At 43.1% G+C, this 15,960-nt stretch overlaps 1 protein-coding gene across 6 annotated transcripts; it reads right to left on the bottom strand.

Annotated features, from left to right (window-relative positions):
- Positions 1-780: 780 nt before the first annotated feature.
- tmem69 (transmembrane protein 69) lies at positions 781-14,406 on the bottom strand. Of its 6 annotated transcripts, XM_072510828.1 has the most exons (6): positions 14,293-14,406; positions 13,684-13,802; positions 12,686-12,855; positions 7,981-8,041; positions 5,226-5,303; positions 781-1,778 (listed from the first exon to the last, which is right to left on the bottom strand). In XM_072510828.1, coding segments are annotated over exons 3-6 (852 nt in total). In that variant the 5' UTR covers positions 12,688-12,855; positions 13,684-13,802; positions 14,293-14,406; the 3' UTR covers positions 781-1,067. The 6 variants fall into 6 exon arrangements, with proteins under 6 accessions (XP_072366929.1, XP_072366931.1, XP_072366930.1 ...); XM_072510830.1 differs by lacking the exon at positions 12,686-12,855; XM_072510829.1 differs by lacking the exon at positions 13,684-13,802 and having other exon boundaries at positions 14,293-14,405.
- Between the last annotated feature and the right edge of the window lie 1,554 nt (positions 14,407-15,960).

The raw sequence follows: 15,960 nt of genomic DNA, 5'->3' as shown, positions 1-15,960 counted from the left end.
CTGCAGTCAAGCCAACAAGATGTTCTGCCTCTCACACAAATGAGCAATATGGTAGATGAATTTCAGTGCCGGCATGATGCTAGGTATATAGGCCGTACGTCTCAATGATTGGCAGATTGTATCAAACTGCATGTCCGTTTGCAACAGGCAATGTACTGACCATTCCAAATCAGCCCATGCTGGCAAAACTCAAAACATAATGTCCAACATTAGATGTGATTGGGCAACACTTTGCCAAACAATCCTGATTGTGATAAGAATTACAATGAAAAACACATTAGGACTGTCAGTTGGGATTGCAGTGTGGCTCACATACACATGCTAGAAGCCACATATATTCACACACAAGTTCCTGTCCTTTGCAGACAGGATTATGTCCACCCATTGCACCCCTTTCGACAAAATAAAAGCTTTACCAACAGTCCTTCCCTGGTTCATTCCCCAGGGCAATGCTTTGACCAATCAGAGTCCACTTGCCAGTCAACCAGCACTCTCTAATGATGCAGCATAAATTGTTGTTCCCCTGTTAGTCAATTTCTTGCAGGCTATTCTGATGAGTGCATGACTTCCAGCAATTTGTCAATGTAGTTACCTGCCTGATTGGTTCATGTTCAGGTATGTTGCAAACAATCAAACCATGCACACAAAGGATTTCTGCTAAAATCCTAAATTGTGAACATTGGCCAGACAGTAATTCACATTGAATCAATTTGCATTAAATAGCTAGCAATAAATCCCTTTAACCGTGTGAGATTGTAGCCAGTAATAAAGAAACCGATAAACTTTGACACTAAGACCTTTATTCAGCATTCACTATTGTTACTTTTTTCTTTGCTAGTTCACAATATTGACAATACTTTTACATGATCTGTTTTTTTTAAAAACAAAGAATACATAAGTTAGAGACCTTTTAAATGGATTTTGAAAAAGGTGACGAGGCTCCCTCTGAAATATAACTTATTCATGAATTAGCTGTTTGTTCTCGAATTTAATTTGAGTTAGTTTTTTTTTTAAAGTGCACTCTGCTGCTACCCAATTAAAAAAATTAAAAATCAACCCCGGTGATTTTATTTTCTGTCGGACACCAGCTTTTTCTCAGGATATATATTTTTGATCATTAATGTGGCAACTAAGGAGAATGTTGCTATCACAGTCATCACTGTTCGAAAAGCTCTGAACCAACTTGGATAACCTGGGAGTAAAGCTAAGTCATAATGCAATGCGATACCGAGACCCATGATGATCATAATTGCTGCTTCAGTGAGATTATCATGTAATAATAGGGCTGCCCAGGCTAGTAAGGAAGGAACAACACTATTTCCCAGATTCAACCAGTCAGGTTTTGCAGGACTGCTTTCTGGAATTGAAAATCCCCAACGTGCTCCTCCAAGGAAAGAAAGAATTGTTGCTCCATATGCAATTTGGGCAAACGCTAGTTCAGGAAAATATGTCTCCGTTATGGCCATAATAAGGGGAGCTGATACAAAAGGAATTACTCCAGCATAGCCCAGGTAGAGGGCAGGTTTGGGACTGTTCTTCAGTTCTCTGAAATCATATCTTATCAAGTCTAATTCACGTTTCTCTGGTTCCTCCATCTTCTTTATCTTGAATGCTCTACAGGACACATGAAAACAGCTTGTCGGAGTCCAGAAAGATGCAGTTCTTTGCAAGTACTTGATGTTTTGATGTGTCATAAATCTGGTCTGTTGACAAGGGGTCAGTAAGTTATAGGACGTGATATTCCTTGATTCATTTGGAAACACTGCTAATTTTTGAACCTGGAGTGTAGAGGAACAATTATTAGTACAATACATATGTGTAAGATACACTAGACCCAGAGTTTGAATTAGTTGCCGGGAGCTACAATATTGTAAATATTGCTAGATATATTGATGTGCTGAATGCACAAACATCTATGTAACACAACTAATAATAATAATCTTTAATTATAATCTTTATTGTCACAAGTAGGCTTACATTAACACGGCAATGAAGTTACTGTGAAAAGCCCCTAGTCTCCACATTCCGCCGCCTGTTTGGGTACACCGAGGGAGAATTCGAAATGTCCAATTACCGAACAGCATGTATTTCGGGACTTGTGGGAGAAAGGAGCACCCGGAGGAAACCCACACAGACACAGGGAGAACGTGCAGACAGTGACAAGCCAGGAATTGAACCTGGGGGACCCTGGCGCTGTGAAGCAACAGTGCTAACCACTGTGCCACCATGCCACCCTGTGACTTATACTGGTGCTCCAAAAGGGCCAGTTAGCTTAGATGGCCAGCGTGTGGATCAGATTAATGCCAACAGCACATGTTCGATCCCTGTTCTGGTTGAGGTAGATTTGAGACCTGCCCCTTAGAGTGGATGACAATGACAAACCACCACTGACAAAAAAACTGACAAGAAAATGGCTCAAGCATCAGGTAAACAATCATCCAAGGACCTATCTTCATGCAAAGCACACATGAATTAATTAATTGGTGCTGTATAATGAGGTAAGAAAGAAGCCCAATTCTCTACAAACTAAATTTTCAAAGAAATAATTTTTTCCTGTGCGAGAAGGAGGAGCTTTCAGAATTCCTAACCACGACGAGTTTAAAGTTACGGACTTTGGTAACAAATAAAATTGTACAATGCTATTTCTCAGGTCTTCTACACTTTGATTCAATGAGTTTCAAATGATTGGGTTGTCAGATTTACTGATTAAGTCAAACTTCCATTTGACCTGGATGTTGGTGCCAACAAAATAATGCATTAACAAAATAGACAGGAGGAAGAAGTGTTTTTTCATGATCGCAACATTAGATCGTTGCCTGTACTATATGACCATAGCAACTCCATGGTAAACAATTTGGCGCTAATGTTTCAGCTCAATGTGTCATGTACATCCCCCACATTTAAAGGCAAACAAATTCCTTGTTCCAGTAAATTATGGTTCTCAAGTACCTTCAACTGACTGGTTTAAGAGCAGCACTGGTTCACCTGTCCCACATCATTCCTACCCTCCTGTCAAAAGTGTTAACCTTTACTGGACCAAGGCTGCTGTAGCCAGTTAAAACGGCTAACTCCCGATTTAAAATGGCGAACGGCAAAGGCTGATGGGAAAGTCAGCCAACAGGACACAAACGAGCAGCTGCAGGTTGAGTGTGTATTTACCTCTGAAAAGGCCAGACAAGATCGATACCAGCAACCATCAGCATAACAAAACACCAGCAATCCCCAGGAACAATGAGCAACATTTAGACACATAAAGCAAAACCAGACTCTGGCGCCAGCAGAAGCCTACAGAAAGGGAGGTGAACGGCCACCTCAGGACCGCCCATCGATCAGGGAACCGCTCCAGCATTGGAGAAAATCGAACCAAGTGATTGGGACAAAGTCCAATCACTTGGAACCAGGTACAGGGTCCACCTCGAAAAGCGGGAAGCCCCTGGGTACTATAAGAATCAAGCCCAGGTTCAAATCGTTCTTCTTGACCTGGTCACTCAGCAACGCGAACCAACCCTCGACAGTGACCGGTTCAGCCGCCGCCGATATCCAGTAGGTCTTACTTCAACGCTCACTACAAGATAGGCCTCCTAGCTACCAATCTGTACCAACTTCGAATCCCGCAGGCTCAGAACCCGAACGAAAGGCCATTCGTTTCCCTGACCTGGTGGGCCAGTTCCAAGTTAAGTATTGGCCTGTTAGATGTTGAAGTAGCTTAGACGTAGAATTTGTACATGAGTAGTGATTACTGTGTATAATAAATGTGCTTTGATTTAAATCTTACTGAGCGGTGTATTGGATTATTGATCATTACTCGGACTTGAACCACGTGGCGGTATCATAAATATACCTGGCGACTCAAGATCAAAGGTGATAAAACAGAGCAATTAAACTAAGGCAAAGTTAGCAACACTGCATAGATGTGACACTGTCATCTCACCCAAATGATAATTCTTCATTGATGAACCAGCATCACAAACTTGTCATACACTGTTGTTAGCTGATATCAACACACTCACACTTTTTACTCTTAGTCCCAAGATGGCAATCGGGAACAAATTCCACTATATTCACTATATTACTCATACCAAATTCAGAGCCCTAAATGCCAAACTGCCTATCTCAATACCTGGGATCTTTGTGAGATTGCATGGTCCATTTCCACACTGGGCAGTGTGTTTACGATTAAGCATACAGGCCACCAGGATTATATAGTTCTGTATAACCCTATATCTTTATATAATTCTATAGCAACCTATATTTAGGAGTTAGCTTTTACATGTATGTCAATGATACCTAATTTCTCTCTCTCTGTGCGGATGACCTGCTACTGTACGTGTCAGACCCACTGGCTGGGATGAAAAATATACTGGAAACATTGAGGAAGTTTGGCCAGTTCTCAGGGTACAAATTAAGTATGGCCAAGAGTGAGATGTTTGTGTTGCAGGCAAGGGGCCAGGAGAATAGGCTGGAGGAGCTGCCATTTAGGCTGGTTGGGGAAATTTTCCGGTACTTGGGGATACAGGTGGCACGAGACTGGGGCAGGTTACATAAGTTAAATTTGACTCGAGTGGTGGAACAAATGAAGAGAGTTTCGGAGATGGGATGCACTCCCGCTGTCACTTGCGGGGAGGGTGCAGACGGTAAAGATGACAATCCTCCCTAGATTCCTGTTCATCTTCCAGTGCCTCCCGATCTTTATCCCACGGTCCTTCTTCAAAAGGACCGGCAAAATCATCATGAGCTTTGTCTGGGCGGGAAAATCCCCGCGGGTGAGGAAGGCGATACTTGAAAGGAGCCGCAGCGAGGGGGGACTGGCATTGCCGAATCTACTACTACTGGGCAGCTAACATAGCCATGATAACAAATTGTGGGTACGGGGTCTATCTGGGAGTGGGTGGTGGCGGCTTTGTGCAGGGGCACCAGTTTGGCAGCCCTGGTCATGGCTCCCCTGCCGCTTGCACCGGCCAGGTACTCCACCAGCCTGGTAGCGGGGGCGGCCCTGCGGATTTTGAGCCAGTGGAGAAAGCATGCAGGGGAGGTGGGTGCGTCGGTCTGGGCTCCAATTTTTGATAACCATCAATTCACCCCCGGGAACATGAATGGAGGGTTTCGAACAAGGCGGCGGGCGGGGGTGAGGAGGGTGGGCGATATGTTCCTGGAGAACTTTGCGAGTTTGAGGGAGTTGGAGGAGAAAGCTGGGCTGGAAAGGGGAAATGACTTTAGGTACTTACAGGTGCGGAACCTTGTACGCAGACCGGTCCCATCCTTCCCACGCCTCCTGCCAATAGGGATCCAGGACAGAATAGTCTCTAAGAGGAGAAGGAGGAGAGGGTAGAATCTCTGATATTTACAAGATGCTCATGAAGGGAGAAGAGACCCAGATGGAGGAACTGAAACTCAAATGGGTGGAGGAGCTCGGCAGGGAGATGGAGGACGGGATATGGGCGGAAGCCCCGAGTAGGGTAAACTCAACCGCAACATGTGCCAGGCTCAGCCTGATTCAGTTTAAGGTCGTTCACCGGGCCCACATGACGGTGACTTGGATGAGCAAATTCTTTGGGGTAGAGGACAAGTGCGCTATATGCGCGGGAGGACCAGCAAACCACGTTCACATGTTTTGGGCATGCCCTAAGCTTAAGGGGTACTGGGAGGGATTTGCGGGGTTCATGTCCATGGTGCTGAAAATAAGTGGTGATGAGTCCAGAGTGGCAATTTTCGGGGTTTCGGAAGACCCGGGAGTCCAGGGGGAGAAAGGGGCCGATGTTCTGGCCTTTGCTTCCCTGATAGCCCGGCGGCGAAAGCTGCTGGCATGGAGGGACTCAAAACCCCCGAAGACCGAACTATGGCTTTCGGACATGTCAAGTTTTCTGGGTATGGAAAAAATCAAGTTCACCTTGAGGGGATCTGTATTGGGGTTCGCCCGATGGTGGCAACCATTCATCGACTTCTTCGCGGGAGAGAACGTCAGCAGGGGGTGGAGGGGGGAGATTAGAGTAGAGTAGGAGGGATAAATAGGCGGGTAGTGTCTCTGGGAGAGGAGCAGGTATGTGCATTATGGTTTGGTTGAAGTGTTGGTTTTTTGTTGATGTTTGCATATTTCTGTAGTCTGTAACTGTTTACAATGCCAAAAAATACCTCAATAAAATTGTTTTAAAAAATGATACCTAACCTCATGTTGTTCTATTGCTGCCAAGCTGTGATCGGCAAGGCAGATGACTTTCTGTTCAACTACCACGAGAAACTTTGCAGCATTTCTTTACCTGAAAGTTTGCTTCAAGTTGGATCCACAAAGATTTGAAAATTCTTACAGTAGTTTCCCAAAACATTGCATGGCTTCAAAGCAATGTAACTCCAATCATCTACAGCTTCACCATTGTGACAAAGCTTGTATTCACCAAGGCAATGCACTCAGACTCTTTACCCAAACTTCTCTACCACGCCACAACTTTCCCTGCATTCAAAAGCCTCTTCGAAACTTGTTTTCAGCTGCTCTTTCGGTCAGTTCTTGTAACTTCTCTTCCACTTTAGGTTCGATATCCCCTGAGGTAGCTGTTGAATGCTTAAAAGTCATTTTCTTAGGTTCAAGCTATTGCTGCTGATTCTTCAGATGCCCAGAGATTAGCAAATTTCACTTTGGATAATAAGGGAACAATAAAAATCACAACAAAGTCCTCTCATTCTATGGATTTGTGCACTTACTGAAGAACTGATGCACTGTGATTTGTTCTGAACAACAATTTCTCCCTGCATTATTGACTTCAAAAGTCTCCTATTCACTCCTGCAGTTGCAACTATTTTTAACTGCTGATCTTCCTCCCCTCCCTACCCCAATATTAGCGTATTTTCTATCTGTTGAAATCTTTTGTATTATGTTAACCATTGATCAGACACTGTATCAGCCATAAACTGTGGCTATAACAGCCGGTCAGAAACTGGGAATTCTGAGGTGAGTAATTCACCTCTAACTTCCCAAAGACTGTCCACCATCTACAAGACATAAGTCAGGAATGTGATGGAATAATCTCCACTTGTCTGGATGAGTGCAGTTCCAACAAAAGGCTCAACACCATTCAGGACAAAGCAATCCGCTTGATTGGGACCCATCCACCACCTTATACATTCACCCCTTCCACTGTTGACACACAGTGGCAGCACTGTGTACCATCTACAAGATGCACTGCAGCACCTCACCAATGCTCCTTCAACAGCATCTTCCAAACCCCTGATCTCTACCTCCTAGAAGGACAAGGGCAGCAGATGTGTGGGAATACCACCATCTGCAAGTTAACCTTCAAGCCACACACCATCCTGACTTGGAATAATATCGCCATTCCTTTAATGTCACTGGCTCAAAATCGTAGAACTCGCTTCCTAACAGCATTGTGGGTGTACCTGCACCAGATGTATGGCAGCACTTGAAGATGGCTCACCACCACCTTTGAGGGAAATGGGCATAAAACATCCTGTGAAAGAATAAGAAACTCCGCAAAAGAATGGCCTATATATTTTGATTGTTGAGTGCCTTGATTTTGACCCATCAGCAGTTAGAATTAAAATACAGATTCATATTTATCACACACCTTTATCAAAATGAATTTTTAATAGGAATCTAGGTGACATACAATTGTACTTTTGCATTGACTTAAGCCATCTCGGGCTATATTGTCATTACTTTTGTTTTTACGACTGCACTGTTTACTGGAAAAGTTCAAGCACCTCACAGTACTGTGCTCTCAAATCTAGTTTGCGTAGTTCTTTTAAAAAAAAATTTAGAGTACCCAGTTTGTTTTATCCAATTAAGGGGCAATTTAGCATGGCCAATCCATCTACCCTGCACATCTTTTTCGGTTGTGGGGGAGAATATGCAAACTCCACACAAACAGTGACCCGGGGCCGAGATTGAACCGGGTCCTTGGCGCCGTGAGGCATCAGTGCTAATCACTGCACCATCCCCCCAAAAAAACTTCAATCATTTTTGACACTTACTTTACTAGTTATTTGAAAGCATCGCCTCACCAACAAAGCAAACATCTTAAGTGCAGGATACCTGCATAAAAATGAAATAAAATGTTAAAATAAGTCTATATGATTGACTATTAATACAGTTAGGGTGTAAGTAAGAGAATTTATAAAAATTAAATTCAGTCAAATAGATATAGCCTGGTTGCCTTTTATTCTTGATAATAATCATTAATTGAAATTTAGTCATGTTTGACCCAACAACAGTTTTAATTTAAATATTGCAGTCGCTACTTGACAAGGAAGTCGTATATTTCCCATTCTATACTTCTGTGTTGTAATTAACTGCTTGTCTGTTTACCGTTTCTCTGTTTCCAATTCTTAATTTAAGCTTTATTTTTAAAATGTATTTTTGATGCCAATTTGGAATAGCCATTTTGTACTGAACTCCCCTGATGGGAAAATCACAAAAGGACCGTTCAAGTGCGATTACAAATAGAACGACAAGCATATCTTAATGGAAAAATTCTACCCAAGAGTCAATTTACCGACATTATAATGTCTTTCTCGTTCTTCAAATGAAAGCATTTCCACAAAGTGCAGAGACATGCCTGGGTGGTGACAGCAGATGGCAAAATAGATATAAATGTTTAGCCTCAGGGTGGCACTTTAGAAAATACTGGAAGACTGACATGATGTTATTATGATGTCCATTCTCCCTAACAGCATGATTACTCTTGCCATTCATTAAGATGTTGAATAACAAAAAATCTCTATTCTCAATGTCTACATTCAATTCACAGTTGTAAAGCCCAAAACAGTACCCAAGGACAGTTGGATTGCTGTTGCAAAAAAATGTTACATTTGCAAACAACACATCTCTACTATGCACTAAGACTGTTATTCATGGGCAGCATGGTGGTGCAGTGGGTTAGCCCTGCAGCCTCACAGCGTCGAGGTCCCAGGTTCGATCCCGGCTCTGAGTCACTGTATGGAATTTGCACATTCTCCCCGTGTTTGCGTGGGTTTCGCCCCCACAACCCAAAGATGTGCAGGTTAGGTGGATTGGCCACGCTAAATTGCCCCTTAATTGAAAAAAAGAAAATGAATTGGGTACTTTAAATTTATTTTTAAAAAGACTGTTATTCAAAGAATCCCTCAGTGCAGGACCCCATTCGGTCCATTGAATCTGCACCAACCCTCCAAAAGAGCTTAAAGAGCATTCTACCTAGGCCCACTCCCCCGCCCTATCACTAATCCCACCTAATCTGCACCAAAGGGCAATTTAGCATGGCCAATCCACCTACCCGCACATCTTTGGACTATGAGAGTCAACTGGAACACTCGCAGGAAACCCATGCAGACTTGGGGAGAACATGTAATCTCCAGAGAAGGTCATCCGATTTTGGAATCGAATTCAGTTCCCTGGCACTCTGAAGCAGCAGCGTTATCTTGCGAACTCCTGCGGCACTTGAATTGTGCATTTAAAAAGCAGCTATTGGTCTCATATGCTCATTTATATTATATAAAAGCAAATGACTGTGGATGCTGGAATCTGAAACCAAAGAGAAAATGCTGGAAAGTCTCAGCAGGTCTGGCAGCATCTGTAGGGAGAGAAAAGATTGAACGATTCGAGTCCAGGTGACCCTTTTTGTCAAAGCTCATTTTGAGAATATACTCATTGATATTCGCTGGCATCAACTGTAATTCTCCCTCGGCTCAGTCCTTGAACTTGAGTAAAAGAATTGTGGGTTCAAGCCCTACACTAGAGACTTGAGCATACAGTCTAGGTTGGCACTTCAGTGTAGTGCTGAGTACTGACTTCTGGATTCAACATAAAACCACTGCCTCAGCTGCCCGCTCGGAACGACACAGCAGATTCCCTGGCATTATTCAAAGAATAGAAGAGCAGGGAATTTTTGATGTGACTTGGCCCAGATATATCCTTCAGCCACCATGACTAAAACATGCAATGAACCTAATTCACATTGCGTAATCAGTTAAGTACTAAAACTATCAAACAAAGTCTAAAACACCATAGCTGCTGGAAATCTAACTAAAAATCAAAAAAGTTGAAAACACTCAGCATGTTGAGCAACGCCCAAAAGAGAGAACAAAAATTGATGTTTTGGATATTATTCTTTCCTCAGAACTGGAAGATATTAGTTGTTTAGTAGTACAGAACTTGAGTATTACTGAAAAAAAAGAGACATGTCGAACCTCTTCATCTTGCGGTCATCAGGACACTTCGCAAGAATACCAATGTCAGGGAAAACATCAACTTGTACTTTGTGAGAAGAGAGTGCTGACTGGTAGCGGCGTTGCCATGGAATGCACCTGTTCTTTGCAGACAGAATATGGACACACATGGTGCTTATTTCAGCTAAATAAAATAAAGTGACAGCCATTTGCTGACTCAGTCCTTGGGGCAATGCATTGACCAATCAGGATCAAGCTGCCTGGTTCAAATTCCAACAATGGTTGGCAGTTAACTGGTGCACTCTCTATGTCTCTTTTTCAGCTATATAGGAAGATATTTCTGGTGGACTCCATTTAAAAAGGAATAGGAAAGGGAAAAAATACAAAAAGTATACAATGATCCCTTATGCAGAAAAATAAATAGATTGACTTGGCAAGTGCTTCTGTGGAGATGGTTAAATGGCAGAAATGATATCTGCATGTCGCAAAATAAGGCATAGTGAGCAAAATTAAAGACATACATATGATATTGGATAATGGGTAGTTAGAAGTATAAAAGAATTGGCAAAATAGAGACAGCTCCAGAAAGCAAATCCCACATGGCAGATTGGTCAAAAAAGTAAAAGCCCATGGAATACTGTGTAATGTGGCAAACTGCAAACTGGATAAAAATTTGACTTAGTAACAGGAAACAAAGGGCAATAGTCGATAGATGCCCTTGCGAATGTAAAGTTGTTTCAAGTGGTGTTCCACAGGGCTCGGTGTTGGGACCCTTACTCTTTGTGTTATATATTAATAATTTGGACGTCAACGTGGGGAGCACGATTGGAGAATTTGCAGATGACACAAAGATTGACCGAGTAGTGGATAGTGTAGAGGATAGCTATGATCTCCAAAATGATGTAGATGGGTTTATGGAATGGGTGGTAAAGTGGCAGATGGATTTTAAAACAGGAGATGTGTGAGGTCATGCTTTTAGGGAGGTCAAACAGTTTTAGGGAGTACATGATAAATGGGAATGTACTAAGAGGGGTAGATGAAGTGAGAGGTCTTGTCATACAAGTACACAAGTCCCTAAAGGCAACAGTTTAAGTAGACATGGTTGCAAAGAAAGCATATGGAATTCTCTTCTTCATTGGCAGAGGTATAGAATATAAAAGGATATAATGTTGGAATTGTATAAAACATCGGTGAGGCCACAGCTGTAGTATTGTGTGCAGTTCTGGTCATTACACTACAGGAAGGACATAATTGTTCTGGAGAGTACAGAGAGGTTTACAAGAATGTTGCCAGGCCAGAAAAGTGAAGCTAAGAGGAGAGATTGATAGGTTGGTGTTATTTGCCTTGGAACAAAGAAGGCTGAAGGGTGACTTGATTGAGATGTGCAAAACTACGAGGGGAAGATATAAAATGACAATAAAATTATTTCCTTGGTGGAGAATTCTAGAACCAGGGAACATAGATTCAAGATAACTGGCAGGAGTGTAGAGGGGGCATGAGGAAGAACCTTTTTTTAATGCAGGGGGTAGTGGGAGTCTGGAATTTGCTGCCTGTGTTGGTGGTGGAGGCAGAGACCATAAACTCTTTGAAAAAGTACCTGGATCGGCACCTTAAGCGCTGTAAGCTACAGGGCTGTGGTTCGATCCTGGCCCCCAGTTACTGCTCATGTGGAATTTGCATTCTACCAGCGTCTGGGTGGGTCTCACCCCCACAAGCCAAAAAGATGTACAGTGTAGGTGAATTGGCCATGCTAAATTGCCCCTCAATTGGGGAAAAAAAATTATTGGGTGCTCTAAATTTATACTAAAAAAAGGATGCGAACATTGACAATCCCTTGCCTTAAGCAAGGGAGAGTGAGATACCTACAACTGAGTGTCTTCCTAGGCCATTTCAGAGGGCAGTTAAGAATCAACCACACTGGTTTAGGTCTGGAGTCACAAAAAGGTTCAACCAAGTAAGGACAGTAGATTTCTTTCCCTAAAGGGCATTATGAATTTTTACAACAATCTAATAGTTTCATGATTAACAGTTCTGGTCACCGCATTATAGGAAGGACGTGGAGGCTTTGGAGCGGGTGCAGAGGAGATTTACCAGGATGTTGCCTGGTATGGAGGGAAAATCTTATGAGGAAAGGCTGATGGACTTGAGGTTGTTTTCGTTGGAGAGAAGAAGGTTAAGAGGAGACTTAATAGAGGCATACAAAATGATCAGGGGGTTGGATAGGGTGGACAGTGAGAGCCTTCTCCCGTGGATGGATATGGCTGGCACGAGGGGACATAGCTTTAAACTGAGGGGTAATAGATATAGGACAGAGGTCAGAGGTAGGTTCTTTACGCAAAGAGTAGTGAGGCCGTGGAATGCCCTACCTGCTACAGTAGTGAACTCGCCAACATTGAGGGCATTTAAAAGTTTATTGGATAAACATATGGATGATAATGGCATAGTGTAGGTTAGATGGCTTTTGTTTCGGTGCAACATCGTGGGCCGAAGGGCCTGTACTGCGCTGTATTGTTCTATGTTCTATGAAACTAACATTTTATTCCGAATTTAAATTTAATTTCCTCCAGCTGCTGTGGTGGGATTGTACTCAGAGCATGAGCCTCTGGATTACTCGTCCAGTATCACAATTTGGTGGACCTGCCAGTAGTTTTCTACTGTGGAGTCCCCAACTCTAACACCAAACTGTTCTCTTCCCGTTCATCCCTGGAAACACAAAAATATATTAAAATCATTGATATGTGGAAGGATACGTCTCTTCACAAGGTTTGCGAATACAACAATTCTGTTGAATAAACCTCAACAAGATTTCATGAACATCTCAAATCAGTAAAAATTTGGTCAGTTTATGACTGATGCATATTATGGTCAATACATACAAAAATGACACCAATTACAAACCCATTTATACACTTTTGAAGACTTTAATGCAATTTTGGTGATTGAGAGTGCAATTAATCATAAGAATGGGGAGCTGGGAGCTTTCACCCCAATTCAATCCGTGGCTAAAAGGTCCGTGCACGGCCTTGCTGCCCCATTGCCAATTAATGCTCACTTAAAGGCTTCATTCTGCTGCTACCAACCTAGCAGGGACTTATGGAGGTAGCATGACCAATGTAGGGACTCCCAGAAGAGTCCCCCATTCAAAGTGATCAAGGGACCCAACTTTGGGAAGGAGTCAGTCTCTCCCCTGCAAATCCAAACTGCCATCTCTCCACCTGCCATCGCTCACCTGTGGCCTGGGGTCAAGCAACAATACTCAGTTGGGTGTTTGCAAATAAATTCCAATTAAGGGGCAATTTAGTGTGACCAATCCACCTACACTGCACATTTTTGGGTTGTGGGGGTGAGTTTCATGGAGACACAGGGTGTGCCAACTCCACACAGTGACCCGGGGTTGGGATCGAGCCAGGGCCTTTGGCACCTTGAGGCAGCAGTGATAACCACTGCACCACCGTGCCACCCTTGGTGGGTGTTGTACGAGCAGCAGCCACTGCTTCCCTGGTCACAGTGGTGTTCAAAAGAAGCACTGACCTGTGATTGGCTAGTAGCACTTGACCTGCTGTCCTTTAGTACGTAATTCAGTGGGGTTTCGCAGGGGGGCTTCCACAGGCTCTTCAGTCAGCAGTCAATATCACCCGCCCCCGTGAATACTACCCAGAAGAATGGAACAAAAACAGAAAATAGGATAATCTCAGCAGGTCTGACAGCATTTGTGGAGAAAGGGAGCTAACGTTTCAAGTCTGGATGACAGTCAAAGCATTTGTCTTCGCTTTGCAAAGTGACAACCATCATATTAAGTCACCGTTTATGAAAAGTGACACAGCACTAACCACTCATGTTTTAATTGGGAAAGTACCACTTGGCCAAGAACACGAACCCCAGTGGATGTGACTTGACCTGTCCATGACCGTGAACTCTTAAGACGCCAACTTTTAAAACTGCCATCTTTGACCAGGCCTTTGGTTTTCTGCCTCAATACCTCCTCAGTTTTATGTCATTGCGTTTTATTGTTGATCCTGTACCTGTGAAGCGCCATGGGGAGTTTCACCGGGCTTAATAAAGGCGCTAATGTAAAAAAGGAAAATACATTTTTGGATGCGACTGCTCGGCCCCTGAACAGGAACGTCAGTACACGCTTACCTCCGCAAGGAGAAATCCAGCCACAAAATTACCGAAACTTTTAAAGAAACGCAAATCCCTGAGCCTGGGGAGAGGGGAACTCGGTGAACCCTGAGAACAGCGGTTCCTTCCGGGTGATCGCCATTCAGTGCCGGGTCAAGTAGCAGACCGGAAGTTCCTCCTGGCTGCTTTTAGTTCCTATCTGGTTCTTTTCCAGGAAGGGGATAGATAATAAACTGGGGAAAAAACATTCTGCTGCAAACTAACCCCCCCCCCCCCCCCCCAGATCTTTCAGTATATAAATCGCCAGCCCGAAAGGTTTCCCTGTCCCCCCCCTGCGAGTGCACGAGTCCTTCATTGTTATTTCCATTCGACAGTCTCAATATTTGCAACATTTCCCCCCCCCCCCCCCCCCGCTTGTGTTCAGTTTCAGATTGACTGCTGAACTAATCAGCAGTGGAGGAAACGATAGACCAGCAACAATAGTACACGGGGTTACAACGTGAAAAAGCACAAGAAAAATATTTTTTTTTGATTTGATTTATTGTCACATGTATTAGTATACAGTGAAAAGTATTGTTTCTTGCATGCTGTACAAACAATGCATACAATATATAGGGAAGTGTTGCTATATTTAGTTGGTTATAAGTATGGCGGTTAATAAGGTCGCCTTTCGTAATCCTAATTATGAGTCTACTTTCAGAGTCGCCAGGTATCTCTTGATACCGCCACAAGGTTCAACCCGAATGCCGATCAAAGAGACAATACACCAGTTAGTTAGTTCAAAGTCAATGGTATTTATTTACACACAGTATGATTTACTCGTGCACTATAACACTACAAGCTGATTTGTTATGTTGTAGGTGTAACATAAGCGGCTTCCTTGTGGTGCATTTGACAAAGGAAGGTTCAGACGTGGAGATAACTTCACCACGTTTATTAAACTATTTACACTTCTATTACTCGGGTTTGACACTACTGCTAATCCTACTATAGCTACCCAGACTGACTAACCAGCTGCTGCAATCCATGTGGTGGGTCTAATATTGAATCAACCCTGTGTCTGTACTCACTGACTGTCTCCATTGGAAAGAGGCAGATCATGTGTGTGGTGTCCTTTATATATGGGTTGGTGTAATGCCCCCCTGTGGTCATGTCACCTCTGTGTTTATCATGAGTGTCCATTGGTCCTGTCCTATCTAACTGATATATTGGTTGAGTGTGTGTGTGATGTCTTAGGTGCTCCCTCTAATGTCTAGCTAGCCTACATGCATTTACATTGATGCACATCACCACATCCCCCTTTTTTATATGTTCATATTTTCTGTACACTTTAAGAAAATTGAACAAAGAACAGGGTGATAAGGTAAGGTATATACAAGTCATGGAACAATGATTAAACAATAAGTCCAAATCATTCATGTGAGTCCATAAACCATCAATCATCATGGTCAAATGTCTCTCTTGGTTATGAACGCCATCAACGTCCCTGTGCTACAGTAACCAAGAAGTGGTCAAATCACTTCACTGTCTGATTTGGAGTCTTTTTCTTTTTCCGATGTTTGTGATGATGCTGTCGGATGGCATCTTGTGGCTGATAAGGTGTTGATGTTGAAGAGGTACCATCAACAGTATCATTCAAGGTCATGGATGCCATATGGTGCTGTACATACTGGTTCTGGCCACATG

The sequence above is a fragment of the Scyliorhinus torazame genome, chromosome 7 (assembly GCF_047496885.1).
Source record: "Scyliorhinus torazame isolate Kashiwa2021f chromosome 7, sScyTor2.1, whole genome shotgun sequence".
In the NCBI taxonomy this organism is placed as follows: domain Eukaryota; kingdom Metazoa; phylum Chordata; class Chondrichthyes; order Carcharhiniformes; family Scyliorhinidae; genus Scyliorhinus; species Scyliorhinus torazame.
Note: the sequence above shows the minus strand (reverse complement) of the source record. Positions and strands in the feature narration are given on the sequence as shown.